The following is a 24,166-nucleotide window of genomic DNA, read 5'->3' as shown; positions in this document are numbered from 1 at the left end:
GTAAATGTATTTGATGGTAAGAAGCTTTGACAGTCCCTATCACTACCAAATAAAGAAACACTAAAGAGTGGATTAAGGTTGAAACTCCTGGGAAATTAAAAACAAGACATTTTTTCAAAAGAACTGTGGTAGATCTTTAGGTGATTTATATTTTAGTTTGAAACTAAAATACCCCAAATAAAGGAAAAGCATGTTACATTATGATAGAACATTTCATATACTAAGTAAAGATCAATATCTGATATTTATTTATTTATTTTTATTTATTTATTTTTTTTTGAGACGGAGTCTCGCTCTGTCGCCCAGGCTGGAGTGCAGTGGCTGGATCTCAGCTCACTGCAAGCTCTGCCTCCCGGGCTTATGACATTCTCCTGCCTCAGCCTCCCGAGTAGCTGGGACTACAGGCGCCCGCCACCTCGCCCGGCTAGTTTTTTGTAATTTTTAGTAGAGACGGGTTTCACCGTATTAGCCAGGATGGTCTCGATCTCCTGACCTCGTGATCCGCCCATCTCGGCCTCCCAAAGTGCTGGGATTACAGGCTTGAGCCACCGCGCCCGGCCCCAATATCTGATATTTAAAAATTATACATGTTAATACATTATATATTTTATAATTATATTCACAAGAAGTTGCAAAGACAGTACAGAGAGGTCCCTTGTATCCTTCATCCAGTTTCCCCCAATGATTATATATCTTATAAAATTATATTATATATCAAAGCCAGGAATTATTGATTTACATTAATAGATTCACATATATGGATTCATGTAATGGCCATCTCATTCAAAATACAAAACTAAAGATCTCCCCCTTACTATAGTCACACTACCTCTCTCTCTCCTCCATCCTTAACCCTTAGCAATCACTAATCTGCTCTCTGTTTCTTTAATTTTGCCATTTCTGGAATGTTATATAAATGGAATTATACAAAATTTGACCTTCTATAACTGTCATTTTTCACTCCTCATAATGCCCTTGGGATCCATCCAAGTCGATGCATGTATCAATAGTCATTTCTTTGTATTGCTGAGTAGTAGTCCATGATATAGATGTAACAGAAATTGTTTATTAACTGGCCTATTAAGGGATATTTTTTATTGTTTCCTTTTTTGGCTATTAAAAAATAAAGCTGCTACGTACAGGTTTTTGTGTGGATCTGATGTGATTTGAGAAGTTTTCCAAATTAAATTATTATAAATTGTTTAAAAGAACATAAAATAGGATATATACCAGTCTCCCATCAGTGTGCAAAAACTAATACTAATGGTAATACATGCAGCTGAGTGGAACCTAGAGCAATTTGGGCATTTGTCTCCAAGACTGACACTTTTTAAATTAACACAAAGACTACCATGAATTATCTATTTGGCACTGCTGCTTCTAAGTCTGTGTTCTTTATTTTTATTTTTTTAAAATTATTGTTCCCCTAGGGAAACATTATAGATTTTTTTTTCCTAATTGTGCTCTTTCCTCATGATATTTTAAAGCCACAGACATTCTGGATGTTCAGTTATGTATTATCTGTATATCTGTGCTTTTCACATAAAAAGAGTACTTAAAAAAACCACCCACACACACAAGAACCAGTTTTCGCCCTTTGTTGGTCATATTAACACCCAGCTGAGAATTCATGTCCTAAAGTCATGAAAACACATCAGTGAAAATAGTGTGACATGCATAATTAGAGCAGGTGGGTAGCCAACTGCTGGAACCCTTCTCAAATTATTGCTCCATTTTCAAACAGCAGCACAGAGTTGACCCCCAAGATTATTCACCTATGTTAGAATTTGGTTCCCTGTGTGTGTGTGTGTGTGTGTGTGTGTGTGTGTGTGTGTAAGGAAGCTTTTGCACGTGTGTATTAACTATACATACACGTGAGCATATAACAGGAAAATGTTGAAATGATACACAAGAAACCAATAATGAGTAAGAATGAGATTCTCAGAGCAAAACAAAAAAACAAAAAACCGTGAAACACCATTTTAGTTTTTTCTTTTGAATACAATAAGCATCATTACATTTTAAATGGAAAGTATCAGCCCATCTTCCATTATGTCTAACAGCCATTTATTATTCCAGTATCTGAATTATATGATGAGATCAACCAAGAGACATTAAAAGTAAAATGAAACCCTGAGTAATCATTCAAGACATCTTCAAGTATCTTGACAATCTAATAAATAAGGTCTGCCATTGAGCCTTCCTCACTGCAGATCAACAAACCCAGGAGGTTCTGGCATTTACATTGTTCTACTTCCTCTAGGTACAAATTCAGGAACCTAGACAACAATATTTCCTACTTCTATACATTTAGCCTATATTATAAAATTTACAGTTGCCTCTGGACTATCTCTTTAAAAACCACAATAAGGTTAAATTATTATTTAATTTTTGAGAAATTATGCAAGTTTTAGATAATTGTTTAATCCAAATGAGAAAATTGTTATTTTCTCATATTGCTTAAACAATTATCTAAAACTTGCTATTATTTTCAGGAATCTCCTAACAACATCTATAAAAAATAAATAGAATAAATCCAAAATTAATTTAATTCTCCCAAATTTCAAAAAATAAAATCCATTCAAATACAGTGCTAAAATGAAGACATTGTGAATGAAATGATACATATACTTAGAATTTATATTGCACAATGATAACTTCAAAAAAAATGTAAAATGCCTCTTATTCAGGTCTTATACTGTGGGTCTGTACCTGCTCACTCTTCACATATCATGCTTTGTCTAGGAGACAGAAAAACTCAGTAGAGGAGCAGAGGGAGGGGAGGGGAGGCACAGAGCAGGCCCAAAGCTATGCAGCAGAACTGAGCAAAGGACTGTTGAGTGAGAGAGGCAAGACATATGGCAAAATAGCAGGCATTTCCTTACCCCTCACTGCTGTTCCTAACACCATTGCTCCTCAGGACTGGGAACAGTGCCACATTTCTCCTTTATCATTCTGCATCTACTCTGAGTGCTCCCTGACACAGTGGAAGATATTCAGTAAATGTTAATTTAATTGGCCGTCTTCATTGTCATCATTTCTGCCATCCTGTGCTGCTTTGGTGCCAGTGAAAGTGTACCTTTTCAAACTGCTATGAGAAGGCTGCCAAGGTTTTTTGAGCAAACCATATCTCATCCACAGTGTAGTTAAGCTATCCCTATTTAGACCTAAGTTCATCTTTTAGAATCGACTGGATGCTTAACTAATTGTTCAATACATTGAGAAGAAGGAGGCTGGGCACATGAATATTTTATCTTCCAAAGTCAAACACTAACAACCCCTCTTACATTGTCAGATAATCTTATGCATGAGGAGTAATAAAAATAGTAAACAAGAAAAGAAGCAACCCATATGGCTGTTACTATTGCTTCCAATCTTATTAGGAACAACAAGCCATTTGAACCACATAGCTGCCCCTCATCAGTTCAGATTTACATTTTATTAGTGAGTAGGCAGAAAATGTTAACTTTTTATGAGTCCTGCTGGTTGGTAATTTAAGTCTGTATCAGGCACTGAAAGTTTGTAAGTTTGTTACCAAAATGATTCCATTCTACTGTAAAAAAAATTTTGTAATATATTTTAAAAATTAAGTGACTTACATTTGCTGAAAGCTGAGATGTGAGGGTAGCAACTTTTTCTTGTGATGCAACCAGCTCTCTCCGCAGTTTATGGATTTGCTGAATGCAATTAAAAAAAAATCAATGGAATATGCAAGTAATTTTTACTTAAAACCAATAATTCAAAACAAGAAAGCAAATAACTGTATTTAGCTCATTCTAACCCCACTATATCAGCACCAACTCCTGAAAAGAAAGGATATGAACACTGACTCCAGAGTAACAAGCAAATGTCATTCAAAAGGAAAGGGTTATGTGTCAAACTCAAATCTACAAATCAAAGTACGCTTACTTGCTCCATTTGCCATCCCTCAAATGGCAAATGACTCAAGAGCAGTTTATCCACTGTCTTGATTCTTCTCCTTCTAGAAAAACTGTGGTAATAAAACTGTAGAAAAATATTTTCTATGTAAAAACTGTACACACACACACACACACACACACACTTTTTAAATTTTTTTAGTGAAAGATACTCCATGTTCTTTTTCAGAAAATCTTAGTTTCCTTTTTCCTGTGTACATTTTAATTTCTCATAGTTTGAAAACTTCTCAAAAGCTATGGAATATCCTGCAGTCACTAAAACTTGGGCTTAATTCAACATTTAATCAGTTCACATTCGAAATGTTATTGGCTGGAGATTTAATGACTGCAGAGAAGGCTTCCCAAATCTGTATTATCATGACCTTTATTTAGTGAGTTATTATTAGCTCAGAGATGCTTTATAGCTTATCCACATCTTAAAAATCAGGGGAAAAAAGCAATGATAGGTGCAACTAATTAGATAAACCAATATAATGAAAATTCTAAAGTGTCTTTCTTTTCAGTTAAGTTCATACTCCAATAAAACTGAAACAGAAAAGGGTAAAGATATATTATATCATGTTTAAAGTTTTAATTCAAACACTTTCTGCAGTTTAATCTGCATGTCTCATGTTGTGACTAATAGGATAGAACATTTACAACAATCTGACACTTGGTTCTATAAGTATATATCTAGTCTCAAGGGATTTCAGTTACTTGGATGTTAAACATTCTACTTTTGATGCTTCTCATTTCTTCAAAAACAAGTCTTCTATAGTTGTAGCTGAACTTTTAGAATGCTGTCTCAGTTTGAAGGAGCATTCTTGACATAGTTTATTAATAGTTTTTGCCCCTGGGCATTAGATTTTGTTGAAAACAAATGGTGGTCAACTGAAACACTCTAACAAAGTAGAGAACTCTAAGCTGGAAACAGAGACAGTAGACATTTATATAATTTCACCAAATGTGATTCTATTTCATTCCTTTTTTTTTTTTCAAAACAGAACACCCAGGTCTAAAATAACATTTGCTTTACATTTATAAGATAATGACTATGAATGATTTCAGAAAATGTAGCATCTATTTTATTCATAAATGAATCCAAACTCAAAAACATTTCTCAAATTAAATAGTCTATATGACATGATTCCAGTATCTTTAAAATATAATCCAGGAAACTGTAAAGTGATTGAAATTGTTTTTTTTAAACCATAATCCATGATAGAGCATCAATGATAAAAGGGGAGTTGAATAACTACTACTATGGCAAATAGATGGAGCATTTCCATGCGTCAGTAGCTATACTATGATCAATGTTAGAAGCTTTGTCATGTCCATGTGATGTAAATAAACCACTTTGATTTTTAAAAATCATATCCACTCTTTAGTTCAGAGATTATAAAGACAAATTGGTTTAATCAATACTTTTCAAATATTTTTAAACATAGCACAAATTTTACTTTTAAAGGTTAATAAAATAAGACTTCAAAGGAAAGGAATACTTTTGCAAAAGCTGTTGCTAAGGCAATTTTTTTCCTCTGTTGTCTGATTGCCTCAGTGTAAACCAATCAAACAGTCATTGCCTCACCTTGAATAAAGTCATAATTAAAGTCCTCCTGCTCTCCTTGGCCAGGACAAATGTTTTGCCGAGGGAAATTAAAATAGTATTCTCTCCTGAATGCAGTTTGATTTGCTCATGAGTGTAACCAAATATGTATTTGTGAAATATGTGATTAGAACAATAGCTGCCACAGCAGACATAAAATAGTAATTAGAGGCAACAAGATAATGACACAAAACAGATAGTCTGAGACGCTGGTATCCTGTATTGTGAAGGCTTGGTGCCCAAGATGGTCTCACAGGGAGTGGGGAAAAGACTAATAAAATAGGAAGACCATAGGCCTTCATTTATCAATGATTTAATGAGTGCTTACCATTATAGACAACTTATTAGGTGTTGAGCTAAGACTCAATCTAGAATGTGAGAGGAGAGCTTGCTATACAAATTTCCTTTCATTTTATTTTAAAGAGGCAACATCAAAGACCATTTATCAACTAGCTGCCTTACTTAAGCAGTCCTATGGAGTTCTGCTATTGTATCACAGAGCCCTCTAGTGGTCACAACACTAATTTCATCATGAATGCAAACTAAAATAGTAAATATTGAAATATTGAAAGTTTTTTTTACCTCTGAATGAGCCTTTTCTTCAGCCTGTAAAACAATAAAAAGAAAGACTTTAACTACAAAAACTATTTTCAATTAATTCTGCAGGTGTAAATGAATAAAATAATCATGACGTGTTTTTTTTATTATCTACTATGAGAAGAATGGAATGAAGTACATAAAGTTATTCAATTGAAATAGTACAAACAAGTTACTTTAGAATTTAATATAAATGTTTCTTAATATATAAACCATAAGGTATTTTTAAAATATAGGTCATTTGATCCATAGATATATAATATTCCTTTAAGCAAAAGATAGAATTGAAAGACTCTAAGATGTAAATCATAAGCAACATAAACCAAATAATTACAAAATTATACTCTAAAAAATATGGGTGCATGAAAACTTAAAATATTATGTATCTTTCATACAGATTGTAGGAAACAGACTTCATAAAATTATAAAGATCTCCAGCCAAGGTTTAGATGTCAGAATTCTATTCTGTGATTTACGTATCACAAACAATGCCAGATAAAGCTGGGGTAACATACAGGCCTCTACTGATAACCACAGATAATTAACATTATTTACTTCTATTTTTTCTTTCTTTAGTGATTATTAATAATTTTAATTATCACAAGTCAGCAAAACGCTTAAACACTGAACACACGGAAACATCCAGTGATAAAAGTGTCTGGCAAACATTTTTGGCTATGCAGCATATAGAAAGGAGGACTGCCATAGGTATTTGCAGGGTGTTTTTGACTTGACTTCCAGAAAACTCCTAGCTCTGTTTTTCTTCTTCATGCCTGCCTGCAAAATGCCAGAAAATGAGTTATGTGCACCATTACATTTGGGAAGCTCCCTTATTCTGGGAAAAGCTGAAGAATGCATAATCTTGTTGAATAGTACAAGTCTGCTTATTGCCATAAGCAGATCCAAAGCTGAAAAATAATCTCTTATCTTCTATGTCTACTTTTGGGATAGTTCTAGATTAATTGATATAAAACTACTTGAACTATTTTTTATTGCTTTTCTTTCAGAAAACATAAAGCAAAGTAGTTTAACCACCAGGATATATTTTATTTGCCAGCAACTCTTTTAACCTGAGCTTTGTCTTCCCTATATTTTCTGTACCTTTAAAAATGTGTAAACTTAGTAATACAGTGGCTAAATAATAAAGTGGCTAAGTGGTAGAATCCTAATAACTTTTATAAGAAAACTGCTTTAAAAAGCAATCTTGAATAATTTACATTTCAATTTTAGATTTTTAAGGAAATATTTCATTTTATAGATCCTAATAATTTTAAGGTTTTATACAGAGTTTGGTTTTTGAATAAAAAGTAAGCAAGGAATATTAAAAGTTTCATTGCCTTAAAACATATGGCATAATTAACTATGTAACTATGTCTATTAGTTTTTCCTAGTACTTTGTTTTTGTTATTGTTGTTGTTGTTTTTCTTTTTCTTTTCTTTTTTGAGACAGGATCTTGATCTATCACTTAGGTGCACTGGCACATTCACGACTCACTGCAGTCCACTATGCCCGGCCTACTTTTTATATTTTTTGCCAGTTTATTCTGCCCAATCCTGCTTCTAGGCTTCCTAGAATTATAGAAAGCCGGTAAAGTTTCAAGAGTCAATAAATCATTCCTGTATTTTTTAATACTAATTTATTATTTTAAAAATAATCAAGAAATATATGTATCACATTTAAAAAATCTGTAATAGTTCTGTCACATATACTAGTAGCAAGCATAATCATTAAATATCAATTCTATGCATACCGTATAGCATGACTTTTCTTGCTACCAATCTTTCAAAACTATTATTTGCTTTAACCTTTGCCTTCTTTCATACTCTATGGTTATTAATACCAGGTAGGTGTTACCATAAAAATAAAGCAATGAGCCAGAATATTAGTATTATATTTTTTTCAGTAGCTTAGGTGTGGGATTAATGATGTCATAATGGAATTGGATTATTTGCCAGTTTTTTTACAATGGTTTTGAGCAAGCCCAGTGTCCTGGAGATGATACAAAATATGAAACACTTGACTGAATAAAAGCTTATCCATGAATTCTTTATTCTGTAAGCCAATAAGTGACCATTTATCCATTCAAATTTATTAATTAAAAAGTTATGACTTTAGTACTAGCTATTTGTTAGGCAACATATTAAAGAATCCACAATGAATCAAAAATGACATTTACTCTCCTGAAAAAATACAAATCAGAATTCAAATTCAAAACAGGTTAAACAAAGTTGTTAATACACAGTTAATCAAAAAAACATCTATTGCAGGGATCAAAACTTTAAATGCCTAACAGGACAAGGCTTATAAAGAATAAATGGACTTGAAGTTTTTAAAAAGTGACATGACCTTTCCTTGGCTGTCTTTCATTTTCCCATTTGACAACGATATAGACAGCAAGGGGTATTTCTTTCTCATGAGGAAAGCAATAGCACAGTGAAACCTAGCCACCCATATTTAGCTTCAGTGTCAGGAAGAAAAGCATTGGTGGAGGCTGTGGCTTCCTGAGAGCCCACACCAACATCTAAAGGGGTCAATTACAGGTGACTGAAAACCCAGAGGAATTTCATCTTAGTATTGCTAGATATTCCATAGATATTCCAATTATTTTAAAAAGGAATTTAAAATTTTGAATTTTTAGGTAAAAGCTCCATATTTCACAATACTTCACAGTGTTGGCTTTGATTCCCTCTCCCTGCTCTCCCACCTTTCCCCGTTCCCTTTTTTTTTCCCCAGACGGCATTTGGCTCTGTAGCCCAGGCTAGAGTGCAGTGGCCCTCACTGCAGCAGCCTTAGCCTCCCAGGTTCAGGAAATTCTCCTGCCTCAGCCTCCCAAGCAGCTGGGATTACAGACGTATGCCACCATGCCGGGCTAATTTCTGTATTTTTAGTAGAGAGGGGGTTTTGCCATGTTGGCCAGGCTGGTCTCAAACTCCTGACCTCAAGCGATTCACCCACCTCAGCCTCCCAAAGTGTTGAGATTACAGGCGTGAGCCACCGCGCCTGGTCTTAGATTTCAAAACAAAGATACAAACCATAAGTTTGCCAAAGGTAACACCTCTGCAGATCAGGTTAGGCTTGTGATTTCCAACCAGTTTGCAGACATCCTGAGACAAATGGGACAGATCTAGCTAATATTTTCAAATTTTATTTTATGGGTATAGTCCAAAGAAATTTGGCAACTTCCCTGATGTCATCCAATAATTACCTGACTGAACCAGGCAAGAATGCAAAGCAACTAAATCTCTATCCAGAGTTATTAAGAAGGCATGAAAAATAATAAGAAGTTGCTTTTTCATTTGATAGTTTAAAAAGCATTTTCATAGGTATTTTCTCATTGCCAATTAAATCCTAGTTCCTGATCACAGAGGACCGGGGAAAGAATGACTCCTCATCTTTTATGATGTTTCTCTTTAGTAGTTCCCCAGATATGCATTTATTTGAATTATTTTACTACAGTTTACTTGTCAATTCAAATATATTATTTTCATCATCTCAAATACAACTCTTTTAATTTTCTAATAATATCACCTTCTCATGTGGCTCGATCACCTCATCCATTCTTTACTCACTTAACACTATCTATCTTACCTCCATATATTGGCCTATAAACATATACATATATACACACACACACACATTTATAGATATAGATATACCTATAAATATGTGAGTGTGTGTATATATATACATATATACATATTCTATTTTAATCTCTGTTCCCATTTCATATTCTACTCTTAATACAGTATTTCTCATATATGCTTTCTAATTATCCTCATTATTCTGACATCCCACTCCTATCTACAAATGTACCCCTTGGGTTCTCTATAAACTTGCACTATCCAATCTAGTAGCTGCTAGGCACATGTGGCTATTTAAACTTAAATTAATCAAAATAAGAAAGTCAATTCATCTGTATGCCAGATACACTTCAAATAATCAATAGCAACATATGGCTAATAGTTACTATATTAGATAGTATAGATATAGAACACTTTTATTAATACAGAAAGGTCTACTGGACACTGGTAGACTAGTAATCTGTTTTTCCTTAAACTTATGAACCTTTTCTTGAAGAATACATTTTTCATAAAACAACTTCAATATTGGGATATACGATACTTGTATATATTTATGGGGTGCATGTGGTATTACACAAACATACGACGTATAATGATCAAATCTGGGTAAGTGGAATATCCCATTCTTCATTTAAGAAGAATATCATTTCTTCCTGTTAGGAACATTCCAAATCTTCTTTTCTGGCTATTTTGAAATATACAATAAATTATTGTTAACTATAGTCACTCTATTGTGCTACCAAGCACTAGACCTTATTTCTTCTAATGGTATTTTTCTTTCTTTCTTTTTTTTTTTTTTTTTTAGTTTTTCTTAGGTTTCATAAAGGTAGTTTTATTCAAATATTAACTATTGTACATATTTAGACTAAAATGATAATGATGCTACATCTTTTGATGTTACACATAGATTTAAATGGCAATGGTTTAAATCAGAATACAATTCCCCAACAAACGGCGGTGCTGGCCCAACAGGAGGAACACTAAGTCTTAATATATTTCTTTTATGTGTTTTTTTCATGCATATTTATACATTCCTCACTTTATCCATTTGCATAAAAAGTACATTTACCTAAACACTAATAGTGCTGTCTTAATTTCTGGAAGCTACGGGCAATTTTAATCATTGAACGGAGAAATAAGAAAAATATTACCTCTGCCAATAACAGTCTGATTTTGAATGACTATGTAAGGCAGTAAATATATGAGATTAACCTATAAACAGAAGGTTCAAACAAACATTTGAACTTAATGAAAATGAGTGAAAAAATTATTGCCCATGATGCTCCGTTAATCAGTGACAGCAGAGGCTATGAACTTTGCATGAACCTTACAATACAGGATTAAGGCTTATTCATAGTACTCAAGTCTCATTGAGATTCAGTAGGCTGCTTTTAAATATACCTCACTGTTAACCTAGCTCTAAAATGACTCACTCATAAAACATAACTTCCTGTAGGCTACTTTTTAAAAAGGATAGAATTGTATTTAACAAACAGAAAAACTCTCTACAATTTCACACATTTGCAAAAGAACTTGAAACACTGGTTTTTTTTCTTAATAAATAAAGTTTCTGCCCAAGTGTGCTGGCTTACACCTGCAATCCCAGCACTTGGGGAGGCCAAAGCGGGAGGAATTGCTTGAGGTCATGGGTATTGATCAGCCCGGGCAACATAGCAATGACCTTGTCTCTACAACAATTTAAAAATTAGCTGGGCATGGTGGTGCGTGCCTGTAGTCCTAGCTACTTGATAGGCTGAGGCAGAAGGACTACTTGAATCCAGGAGTTCAAGGCTGCATTGAGCTATGATTGTGTCATTGTACTCCAGCCTGGATGACCAAGCAAGACCTCAACTCCAAAAAAAAAAAAATAAATAAATAAAAATAAAAGTTTAAAAAATCACACTCTTTCAAAAATCGTATTTAGGAAAACATCTCTGGTTCTTTTATGCTTTTACCCTTTATCCTTAATGCTTTTACCCTTCAATAATCCTCTCAACAATAAAGTTAAAAATAAAAAATGAGGAGAAAATACTATAGAACAATTAACAGTCATGGCTCAGAGAACAAAACATGGACAACTTGTCATTACTAAAATGACAGTATAGCAGACTACATGGTTTCACAGACTCCAAGTCATACCTCAATAAGTTTTATGAAATTGAATTCTACATCCACTCATTGATTATAATGAGTGCAAAAAAGCCCAGTGAAAGCACATGTAAGTGACCAAAAAATGGCTGGTGGAGCACCTGGCACATTCTTGGGTATTGAGCAGCTTAGAGTATGCCCTTATTTCACTACACAACTCCTGTGTACAAGTCATAGATGAATGTCATCTATTCACAGTAACATGATCTATTTCATCCTTTGTGTGCATGGCAAAAGCACAAGCTTTTTCTTAACAGCCATTACTTACTGTAGAGTAAAGAGAAGATGTGCTGGACACCAGTGATAATGAAGAGCCATGAACTGGAGAAAACAAAGAGAACAATAGAGTTAAAATAACGAGGTCTACTCAAAAACCCCAGCCTTTACAGAAAAAGTAAAGAACGGGTGGTTAGGGAAATTAAGTAATAACAACTGGCTATAAGATTCTGAGAACCAGCCTGCTATAAATTTTTGGCAATCAGGACATTGAGACATGGAAGAGCCCCATTCATACTCCCTAAAGTATCTCAGTTGCCAAGTTATTAGACAGAAGTCTACAAGCATGAGCCCTACCAGCCTGTTTCTTACATATTGAAAGCTACGGTAAATTCCCGTATAATAAATAGAATAGCATGGAAATCCAAACTAAAGTTGCCATAAACTTTTAAACTTTAAAAAGCATATGTACTTTATTTATTTCATTTGTATCCAACAAAGGTCCATTTTCAGATTTTTTTCCCCATATAATTTCAGGGAAATAAGTACTTTTATCTAATATGTTATTACAACATTATCTGTGATGCATTAATCATACTCTTATAAATGTGGAATTACTGTTCCTTTACTAATTTTAGTAAGAGAAAAATACTTTTTTTTTCAAGGTGGTGTCTCAGAGAAATTGAGAACGGAAATGTCACACTGGCTTTTATCTATTTCAAATATCATTATAAACATTGGACATTCTGCTTTATACTTCTGTACTTCCAATGTACTAAACCCAAAAGGTGGATAAAATGGTGCTGAATAATATTTGCAGAAAAGTTTATCCTCTTTTTACTATGGAGTAGCATGGTTATTTCTGCTCATTGTGTATTAAACAAACATTAGTTAAGCATGAACAATGTGACAAGCTGTTGCTAGATCCTAGAACTACAAAAATAAATAAGATAAAATCCCAAAAGCTCAAAAAGAAGATATAATGTAAAAGATATTTACAATAGAGTACTACGAATGCTACTGAGATCAATATGGTGGGTACCACAAGGACATATGGGAGGTGCTTAAGACCTGATCAGGAGAGGACTGGAATAGCTGCACTAGGTTTGTGGCAACATGGATGAAAACAAGGGGATGGAATTGGAGGATACCAGGAAGAACCTTTTTAAAACTGAGTATATAGATGTGGTCAAAAGAGGAATAAAGAGCAACCCCCAGTTTTCTAACTTGGGCAAAGCTACTACTCTATGTGATGTGCAAAATGTTGGTATTTGAGTCAATTATTAAAAAAAAAATTCTTTCAATCTCTAATAATACCCTCATAAACTAAAGTGTTACCCTGATGTACCAGAAAAAAGGTGAACAATTAATCAGGTTATCTCATTCTCATTCTTTTTGTTTATGATCTTAGAACATGTGGCTCAGTCTCTTCATCTGTCAGTATGAGCATTAGGTAGGATATCAATAAAGTCCCTTCAATCTAGTTCAATAAGTCTTGAATCTAGATCACCATTTAAGAACTAGAATAGGTCAGTATTCAATGTATGAGCACAAAAAAAGCCATCTTTCCCACTTAGGCTAGCTTTCAGAAATTCAGATTATTTAATCCTCATATATTGAAGGCCAGAATTTCCCAGTATATAAAAATCACTTTATTTGTAAATGCTGCACTCTAGAAAGCCATCTGCGTGCTTACCAAATTATTTTAAAAGTATTATGAGCAGCCTATCTGTGACGAGAGCAACAGAACCATTTCAGAAAGCAGTGTCCTTACATTTGAGAATAGTTATGTGTTGTCTGTCTACATGGCGACAATCAGTGGAGTCATTGGACATAATTCACTGTCTGTCATAGTGAACTTAGTGGTTTGGTTAATATTGCAAAAGGCAATGACAACTCTTCTCTACTGATTTAGTGCCAGTATATTAAATCCATAGTGGTGACCTGAAAAATATGAGCCAATTTTCACTGCTGCCTAACTAACCCCTCAGTCAGAAGATATTTTAAATAAGAATGTAGGAAGGGAGAAGATAATGGAATAGAATTGTTCTTTATTCTCATATTTCATCCTTGTGACAAACCTATGAAGTTACAGATGCAGAACTTAGGGCTAAGAAAGTTAAGAAACTTGCCTAAGTTTACACCACAAATAAATGGATGGCAAAAGGATTAAACTCTGGTATATCTCAAGATTTGGAGACCTTTCTTTTAAACATAATTATTAAGGTTAATAATTTCATTCTAATCAATTTGCATTTTATGTCGTTTTATTTTATCCTTAGCTGAAATGCTTTATAATATGTATGCTGTAAGTTTTCTTTATGGATACTAAAAAAAAAATTCACTAAATCAAAGAGAAAAGTCTCTCAAATTATTGTTAAATTTGACATTTGAGCTTCTAAAGTTTAGAAAAATATTTATATTTGAGCATCAACTCAGCTTCCTGAGGTTTTCAAGCTGATTTATTTAGAGTATTTACATAGAACTATATAACTATAAAGATAAATAATTTAACAGGTTAGGTGACAATTTTATTGCCATTGGATGAAGAAATAATGACTTACAAGCAAAAAAGTAGGTACAATATGAATTCTAAAATGATATAACAAAAAATTAGCACCAGAGGGAATTTCTGGGAATGTAAATCATCAACATGTGGTATTTTCATAAAATAATGTTTCTGGTTTGCATGTCTTTATGGCTCTTTAACAGAAATGTCAAACAAAACATTTGCTTTGATATTTGATGCACCTGGGAAAATAGTTTCTATGTATATTTCTGTATTGGAAAAGTAGATTTAGTCTAAACTCTTCTACAGCCAAGTATTAATCTAAACAAATTCTGCCATATTTCCAAATGCATAAAGCAATAGAAGATAATACAGAATAAAACTTCTTCAAGCTTCTAGTTTCCCAAATGATAATTACACTAATTTATTTTCCTCTTCAGAAATCTTTGTGATGTGAGTGATGCAATGGTTTCCCTCTCAGGGTTTAAATAAAGTGACTTCATCTTTATTCCCCCCAACACTTACCTTCTTCCATGCTGTCTCTGAATGAGCCTGAATGACTGATGGCACGAGGTCTTTCCTCCAGAGAAGTGGCACTCCCACAAAGCTGGGAGTCATCATAGAGATCGAAGGAAGAGTCTTGGGCTGGGATGCTGTTTGAGCGCATCATGCTGGGCCCAGGAAGGTTAAATTGAGACAAATTTGTTGGGCTCACTGAAAAACAAAGCACACAGAGCCTATTACTCTGAAGCTTGAAAGATGAAAATAGCAGGTTGATAGAAAGTAAGAACATGATCCCAATTCTTATGAAAACATGAATGTATAGTGAATCCCTACTTAAGGTAAGAGTCTGCTTCTGAAATATCCAATAACAGATCCCACTGAGTCCCTCTTTTCCTCTGGCACTTTCATGGCAAGCCTTATGTCAATTTCTAAAGCAATAGTACACAAAACCAACAAGTCTCATGATTAGGATCATCATTATTATCAAAGTTAGGTTATAAGGAGATAGCATGTAATAAACATTTTTATAACGAAACACAATGTAACATACATGGTATCTGTAGCTCACCATAAGGTTAATTATATGAAATGATTTTCTACTCTGTTTAAGATGAGCATATCACGATGAGATGGTCAAAAGTCGCAAACATGTTATATTTACAAAGAAGTATCTTAAGTCTGAAATTTTTAATAAGAATTTTTTTTTTATTTTTATTTTTTTTGAGACGGAGTCTCGCTCTGTCGCCCAGGCTGGAGCGCAGTGGCGCAATCTCGCTCACCGCAAGCTCTGCCTCCCGGGTTCACGCCATTCTCCTGCCTCAGCCTCCGAAGTAGCTGGGACTACAGGCACTGGCTACCGCGCCAGGCTAGTTTTTTGTATCTTTAGTAGAGATGGGGTTTCACCGTGTTAGCCAAGATGGTCTCGATCTCCTGACCTCATGATCTGCCCACCTTGGCCTCCCAAAGTGCTGGGATTACAGGCGTGAGCCACCGAGCCCGGCCAAGAATTTATTTTCTTATTGCTTATTGCCAAATAGTCCTCATCTGGTAGTCATCAATTTAAGGAAATATTTGGTTGATTGTATGTATAACTGCATTGGAAAACAATACCGTTGTAAAATTTGGAATAAAAGCAAAGCAGAAACATTGAGAAAGACATTCTAAATGTTTATATTTAAGAAAAGCAAGTTTGTTACTGGTATATGAGAAAGCAGGCAGGAGCCTCTTAAGATATAAAGGGAACTACTGAGTATTTCCAAAACTTTGGGGAATCTGTCTGTGGCTTAGAGTTGTTCTGACATCACTTCAAAATTTACTAAGTTTTTTTCTTTGACATAGGCACCAAACTTCTTCATACAAGTACTGGCTCTCTAAACAATGTAAAACAGGAAAAGTATACCCAGAGGTTACTGGAGATAAGTATCTCATATTTGGAAGGCACTGTGCTTGATAATTCTGATATTAACTGAATTAACACACAGAACAACCCTCTGATAGAGCCAGTTATTGACTGGAGTAAAAGGAAGCATAGGACTAAGAATCACATATTTAAAATGTAATGGAAAAGGAAAAAAATACGAATCTGCAAAGTGCACAATCTATTGGAAAAAAAAGAAGAAAGGATGGAAAGAAGAAAAAAGTAAAAAAGGGAGAGGGAGAGGATCTGCCTATTTTTCAAGAACATTCCTTCAGCCTGCAGTGACCATTAGTACCATTTCGGTCTGATTAGTGACAACAGCCAGTAGGTACACTGTAGGACATTCAAGACTTAAAATGTTTATGTTTAAGGTGGCAGAGTGTGGTAAGTCACCCTATTCTTGGCTCACAGTATGAATGTACTCTTGTTTAAATTAATGAAGTATTAAACAAATTTGCAAGAGCATCATTTTAGTATACATATCTATAGGGTTAGAAGTATATTTTATTTGCTTTTTGGCTTTGTATAATTCTTACCTAAATGATTGCAGAGATGTCCAAGTGAAGTGTACTTCTACAATTTCAATACATAATACTTAGCTCTATCAAGATGAAACATTAATGAGGATTAGGATAGATTTTAAAGGGAATAGTTTGCATTTACGAACACTTTTGATAGGTTCTCCATCAGAAATTACACCCAACTGCTTAAGAGTGTTCAATTAAGTTCATAACTATGACAGATCTGGTTTTAGATGTTGTAGATGAATAGAAGGAAAAATATGACACAGTCTCTGATTTCAAGAGTAGCCAGTAGGGCAGATGTCTGAAGAAGGAGAAAAGTCAATATGTAAAATAGAACAAGAGAAACTATACAATAGAAAACAAATGTAACACAGACAAAGATAACTTTTTGAATGGAAACAAATTGGTAAAGATCTTCTAGTGGTAGTTTTGCTTTCCATCTGCTTTGGGCAAATAACCCAATCACTACCCTTCAATTATTTTATGAATAAACAATGGAAGAATAAAAAGCCTGTAAGATCCATTCAAAGCCAAGAGGCACACAAGAATTTCTAAATAGAAGAGAAACAGATGTGGCAATGTATCAGGAAAAAGAGGGCTACCAACTTTGTCTTAAATTGCATTTGCATAGCCAAGCCACTAATCTTTTGTTAAGATTATATATTTATTTGTAGTAACTTGAGGAAAACAGCATCTGATATCAATGTGGACTGGGTTTTTATGATATTATTAAATACTATTATTTTGAGACAGGGTCTCACTCTATGTCTCCCAGGCTGCAATATGCAGTGCCACGATCATAGCTCACTGTAGCCTCTAACTCCTGGACACGGGATCCTCTTGCTCCAGTGTCCTGAGTGCTGCTGGTATTACAGGCATGATCCAATGTGTCCGGCTGGACTGGGTTTTTAAATAACCCCAAGTTACTCTCTACCTTTGCATCTACAGCTAGACATTAACTAGTGAGTTTATTATACTGTTTTAGACATGAAGAGCTGTCTTATGCAATCTAACTTTGACTTATTTTGTAGAATCTGGATATATATAACTAGTAACAATAGGTGAAGATTCAGGAAAATTTTATTTGATCTCTTAAAGAAAGAATTCCAAAAGTGTTATTTCTAGATTTTAGTAGTTTCTGTCATTGGTGGGTTTAAAGAAGAAGCTAGAGATGTCATAAAATTTTACATAAGAGATGAAGGGTTGAACCAGATGTGGTCTCTTCTGACTGTGAGATTCTATGCTTCCAAAAGAATAGAAGACAGGAGTTTATTCTGAGAAGGTTGAAGGGTGAGCACGAAGATGGGAAAGGATTCGAGGTAGAGGAAGATTTGAGTACCAAAGCATAGAAACTATTCCTATGCAAAGGTGTTTAACAATCACTGTATGCAAAAGGATCCATCTAATTTAGAGAATATTAGATGGATATTAGAAGTGACAGTTTGACATTAATGTTCCTGCATGTAACCCTTGTGGCAAGGTGAAAAATGAATCTGAGAAATTGTTATCACTCATGGAGGCATGACAATGAGTCTCACCAGGTTATGAGATGGCTCACGAGAACTATGACCTCTTCTGTTTCTCTTCTATTTAGAAATTCTTGTGTGTCTCCTGGCTTTGAATGGATCTTAGAGGCCTTTTAGTCTTTCATTTTTTATTCATAAAAAAACTGAAGGGTAGTGGTTGGGTTATTTGACCAAATGAAGTTTCATCCAAAGACTTTTTGATTTATATAAGTTATATTTTGTTATTCTTTCTTGAATGGGAATGGTTTCTACTAGGGCTAGCACACTGGGAATGACACACAAATGATAGTTTACTGTGGCAGTAGCTCACAGTAGTCTACTAAATATGACATATTGTAGTGATCTTAATTTTCTACTATATGTTGTGATTTTTTACAGTAATATTTTAAAAATTTTTATATATTAACACATTTTAATTGGTAGAAAGAATAAAGAAAACATGAATACTGCAACTTTTGAACATTAATAATAATCCTGTATCTTACTGATTATTCAGAAAAGATAATGGTCAAATGAAAAATGCGTGATGTTAAAAGACAGCAAGAGGACATATTCAAGGTAATTACATATATATATAATTTAATAATAAAGTAACTTTAATTTATGATTGCATTTTAAGAATACTCATTTTCTTGCCCAATAAAGAGGTTCACGTGAACTGTAAATACAGTAAAAACTCTTTAAATATTACATTTTTGAAATTAGTCATTTTTTCCACTCTGAAACAATACAGCATAAAGGTCTCAAAATGCCTCATTTGAAGTCATATGTGCTTCTAAGATCTGGGGAGGTACATGAGAGTGTGTTGACATGGATAGGAATATCTTCTTTTATACCTCCCAATGGGTGAAAATGTTGAGACATAAGGGAGCCAACAGAGTAAGATCAATTTCAAATCTGCAATTGTCTACAGTTTAAAAAGCTTCAGTAAGGACAATGTCCCTGAAAATGAGAGACAGATGTAGGAGATATTCTGAATATAAAATCACAGTATCCTGTCTACTGAAAATGTACAATATGAAGAGCACAGTTTCAAGTAAGACTATTGATTACACAGATTTTGCACTAGAGTAGAGAGAAGGATGATACGTGAAATTATAAGACAAATAGAAGAAAAGAACTCAAGAAAAGACTTTGATATGAGGTGGCTATATGGTCTAGCACATTGATGGGATTTTAGTTTTAGAACTGAAAAAGGTCTCAGACAGAAAGTGAAATGTTGATTTGAGAGATCAGAATTAAAGTTGTGAACGAGAACATAGAAAAAAGATTTAGGATAAAAAAAAGTCTAAAGGAAGAACAGCTTGGTAAACACATAAATATCAGGAGAAGAGAAAAGATGAATTGCATTGCCCAAGGTTTGCACCTAATACCTGGAACAATTATAAATATAGTCCCATTCACTCTCAAAAGTGACCTTGTGTCTACAACAAATGATACAGCTTTGTTAAGATAAGCAACCCCAGGAGAAAGAATTGTAGTTGGAAAAGTATGAAGAGAATCAAGAGGGCAGTGTCACTTAAGTCATGGCCTGTCTGATACAGTTGAGATATCTCTGATATAAACCACAATAGATTAAGGGGGGAAACCCACAACCTAGAAAGGTAAACTTGACCTTTCAGACTGGGTTTCTATAGCAATGAAATGTAAGGGATGTATTTGATCAGTGGTTTTCTAATTCATCAGAACATTAAAGCTCTATAGAGAGCTTTGTTATCAGTAAAAGTATAATTCACATTTCATTTATTAATTGTGTTTTAACTGTGAAAACTATGTAATAAAATACATTCCCAAGTGTGCTATAGAATCATTCATTTTTTAACACATTGTGATCATGGACATGTTGGCTTCAGTTGCCATGTTAACTTTAATTTATGCAAATCTTAGAATAAACTTATCTTTGCACAAATATTTGACATTTGTGGTAAATTAGTCCTTGATAGAAATCTCATAGTTTTGTGCTAGTCTTTTAAAAATACAATCTGTGAATGTCTTTCACAAAATCCTGTGGTTACTGTCTTGTGAATTACTACTCAATTAAATGTAGACAAAACTCAGGCATATCTGATGAATGCTACTCTATGATAGTGTGAAACATGCTTTCCAATAAAACTAATGATTTGGCAGAATCTATCAAGTCTTACACACGTCTCCATCTTTATATACACTATATCCATCATTCTTTACAATATGACCTCCGTATTTTGTATCCATTCAAGAGATAACAAAATTAGTTTAAATGACTTCACCAATGTCAGACATAGTAAGTGGTGAGTCTTTTTGTTCCTAAAGAATAATGAAGGTGGATCTAATCAGAATAATAATGGTGAGGAAAAATAGAAGAAGGAGTCAACTAATCAAATTAATGTGAATTAATGAAAAGAATTGATAGGAGACATGAAGTACTTAGCAAGTTTATAGCATTTTAGGTGATTTGGGTGTGTTTTAGATGTTGTAGGAAACTATTTTGTCTCATATTCCTATGACCTACACAAACATTTTAAATTCATTTTTTGAAGTTAAGGCGTTAGGCTTTTTACTTTTTAAAAAAATCAGCTGCAACTTAAAGTAAATAAAATCTATACATTCTTTGGCATTATAGGCAAAGACTCTTATCACTATTATATTGTTAGGAAACAAAAGCTTGGTGTTTGATATGAAATCATTAGCTTATATGAAACCATGACCAAAATAATTGTTTTCAATTGCTAAAAGCCCTACTCAGTACAGTGGGAAGGGTTGCAATAGAAAAAACAAAGCCTTGAGTCTTGTCCTGGTTGAAAGCTGGAAAGTCCAACTCATTGAAAAATGTGAATCTTCTATAGGTACATGATTAGAATTTTTTTTCCAGTGAAAAGAGAAAAAGTAACAAGGCCCTTGGAACCCTCGGGTGCCAGGAGGGTTTGGGCCCGTAGTGTCTGGGCTTCAGGCTTGGGAGAAGGGAAGAAGAAGGAGACACTTGAGGACCCAAGGTGCTTCTCTGTGGGGATGTGGTCCATGGGTGCAGGAGCCCTTGGAGGCTGCTGCCTTGGCACTGCTGCTGGCCAAGAGAGATGTATTTTTGTCTAAGCCCTGGAAAGAGGTGCTGGAGTACCTGGAGAATATAGACCTGAAAACACTAGAGAAGTAACCAATGACTTTCAAAGCAAAGGAGCTATGGCAGGGAAGAATGGAGTTGTGATTGTGGCTGTGCCAGACTGTTTTCTCTGGCAAGAGGGGGCTGCAGACCTGTCATCCCTCAACCCAAGTTGGACGATCTGGGTGTCCCCCTCTATGCAGTTGTTAATGAGCAGATCAGGACTGACATAAAGTTTTTCCAAACTTGTTTCAAAAGAGAAATCCTCCTGGATGATAATAAAAAGTTCTATGGTCTACAAAGACAGAAAAGATGATGTTTATGGGATTTAGCCCTCTGGGAATGTGGCTTCCAGCCTGGAATTGAGGCTTCCCTGGAAACCTGGAAACCCAAGGCTTCATCCTCAAGGGAGTTTTTGTGGTGGGATCAGGAAAGCAGGGAATTCCCGCGCATGGATAAAAAGAACATGGAGACAAAGTAAATTCACTTTCTGTTCTGGAAGCTGCTAGGAAGATTAAACCAGAGACTTTGGCCTCAGAGAAAAAAATGATTGCATGAAACTGCCCAACTCAGAGAAACTATGGACATTCATTCACCTGTATTCATGGAATGTGTTGTCCCCATTTGTGTCCCTAAGGAGTTAGAAATCTGCATTTATCTTATTCTCAGTATGACTTATTAACATATTTTAATATTATACTCTGTTTAGGCCCAGTGAGGCAAAATAGTCCCAAAACAAGACTGGCAAAAAGCTAAGAAAGCAGTGAAGGTTATTCAGCTGAAACCTGGAAAATACAAGGCTCAAAATTGACTGTTGTGCCTCATTACAAATGTGTATGGTGTTTGAGTTCTGTTATTTGAAATTATGTTCATTTTCAGGTCTTCAAAAATCTAATAAAACTTGATGATTGACTTGAAGGTTAGAGAATATAAGGTTTTGGCTTGTGTGTTTTCTATTACTAACTTTTAATATAATGTCAAAGTAGTACTTTCATGATGGAATTGATGTACTCTGGGATAGTTTGACAAAGGTAAATTATAAAGATCAAAACTCATCTTTATGTACAAGTTTTTCTGATAAACTAATTATAAAAATATTTACCATAAAAATAATGAGAACACTTTATATGTGACTTTATAGAAGATAAACCGATTTTTAAAATCATTGAATCTATTAAATGGTATCTGGCATATTGAGCTTTCTTTAATTATTTTGTTACTCAGAGTGTTTTTGATGATATTTTATGCATATTATTTTATACTTCATACAAATGATGCTAAATACAAAGTAACCCAATGACTATGTTGGTAATTTGTTTTTCATTGTATCTATCTGAAAACATTCAGAGTATTGTCTTAACAGAAATTCTCCTATGCATTTTAAGGAGTTTTAATTTTAACAATGTTAAAAGAAGTTAGCTTGGAGTCATGGAATTACATATCTTTTTCTTCCTAATTGTTTCTATTTTCTACAAAAGACTACTAATTCGTTTTAAGGATGTTTTAATATTTCAAGCAAATAAATAAGGAGATGCTTTCCTGTTTTTTAAGAGGATTCTAAAACGGAATGGAAAGGTCCCTGGGCTTAAAGTCAGATGTTCTGGAACTGATTACTACCTTGAACCCTTAGTAATGGTAAGACTTTTTCAAGTCAAGTGACCTTTCTGAGCCCTGAGCCTACACTAGAAAACAACCACAGTATTAACCTATGTTAAGCATTTGTCATGAGCAATAAACAGTATAATGTTTGGAGATTATTCTGTGAAAAGTAAACCATGACACAAATGAAAGGTACTGTTAAAGTGCCTTTATCCCTCCCTTTAAAGGAAAACGTGTTGTATTAGGGAGAGATTCCAGGGTTTCCGTGAGAGTGGGTGGTGAAAGAAAGAAAACAAAATCAATATTTTAGAATATTTTACCCAAGTTAGAAAAGTGGTATTTTCCAGCTGCAGAAGATGACATGGCAGAAGGCGAAACCAGAGGTGACTGGTTGCCAGTGTCCTGAAGCCCTCCAGTAGAATGAGAACGCAACCACTCTTTGCCCTCTTCTTGGTTGGCCTGCCGAGATGATGGGGTATATCTGCAAAACAGCACAGCTATGACACTTAAGCACATCTACAAGGGCAAGGCAATGCCAAGACAGGAAAACAATTGAGAGGAGGTTACTATTCAGAATGAACAACAATTTCAAACAGATTGAATCTAATTATAATTGCTCAGTTCTTCCAGATGATCTTACACCATCTGTTTGAATCACATAGGAGAAAAATAAAATAAAGGGATTTGAGGAGAAAATTATGCTTCTATCAGATATGCGGTTGGAAATCATAAGCAATGAGCAGACAGCCAAGTTAATTGAGAACTCAAAAGCACAGGGCTAGAAAGGATGTAAAGAGGGTGAAAACATGGACTACAAATGGAGGACACTGGTGGGCCAGGGCCAAGAGAAATGAAGTGATGGTCACAGAAGGCATAGGGAAATGGAATACATATTGTCAGCTTTTTTTTTGTTGTTTTGTTTTTGTTTAAGGAAAAACAGTTCTTT

The 24,166-nt window shown here is 34.3% G+C and overlaps 1 protein-coding gene and 1 pseudogene across 4 annotated transcripts in view; one reads left to right on the top strand and one right to left on the bottom strand.

Moving 5' to 3' along the window:
• NAV3 (neuron navigator 3) overlaps positions 1-24,166 on the bottom strand; it is a 385,886-nt gene that overhangs the window by 61,550 nt on the left and 300,170 nt on the right. For all 4 annotated transcript variants that reach the window (XM_028829741.2, XM_028829742.2, XM_077953206.1 and 1 more), the window contains 5 exons: positions 23,541-23,701; positions 15,100-15,288; positions 12,118-12,170; positions 6,106-6,129; positions 3,600-3,677 (listed from right to left, as the gene is read on the bottom strand). In XM_028829741.2, the coding sequence (XP_028685574.2) occupies positions 3,600-3,677; positions 6,106-6,129; positions 12,118-12,170; positions 15,100-15,288; positions 23,541-23,701 (505 nt within the window). The remainder of the gene's footprint in view (positions 1-3,599; positions 3,678-6,105; positions 6,130-12,117; positions 12,171-15,099; positions 15,289-23,540; positions 23,702-24,166) is intronic.
• Positions 21,534-22,179, top strand: LOC114671022 (peroxiredoxin-like 2A pseudogene; annotated as a pseudogene).

This window comes from Macaca mulatta, chromosome 11 (genome assembly GCF_049350105.2).
Source record: "Macaca mulatta isolate MMU2019108-1 chromosome 11, T2T-MMU8v2.0, whole genome shotgun sequence".
Taxonomy (NCBI): Eukaryota; Metazoa; Chordata; class Mammalia; order Primates; family Cercopithecidae; genus Macaca; species Macaca mulatta.
The sequence above is the reverse complement of the archived record's forward strand: the minus strand, read 5'-3'. Positions and strand labels throughout refer to the sequence as shown.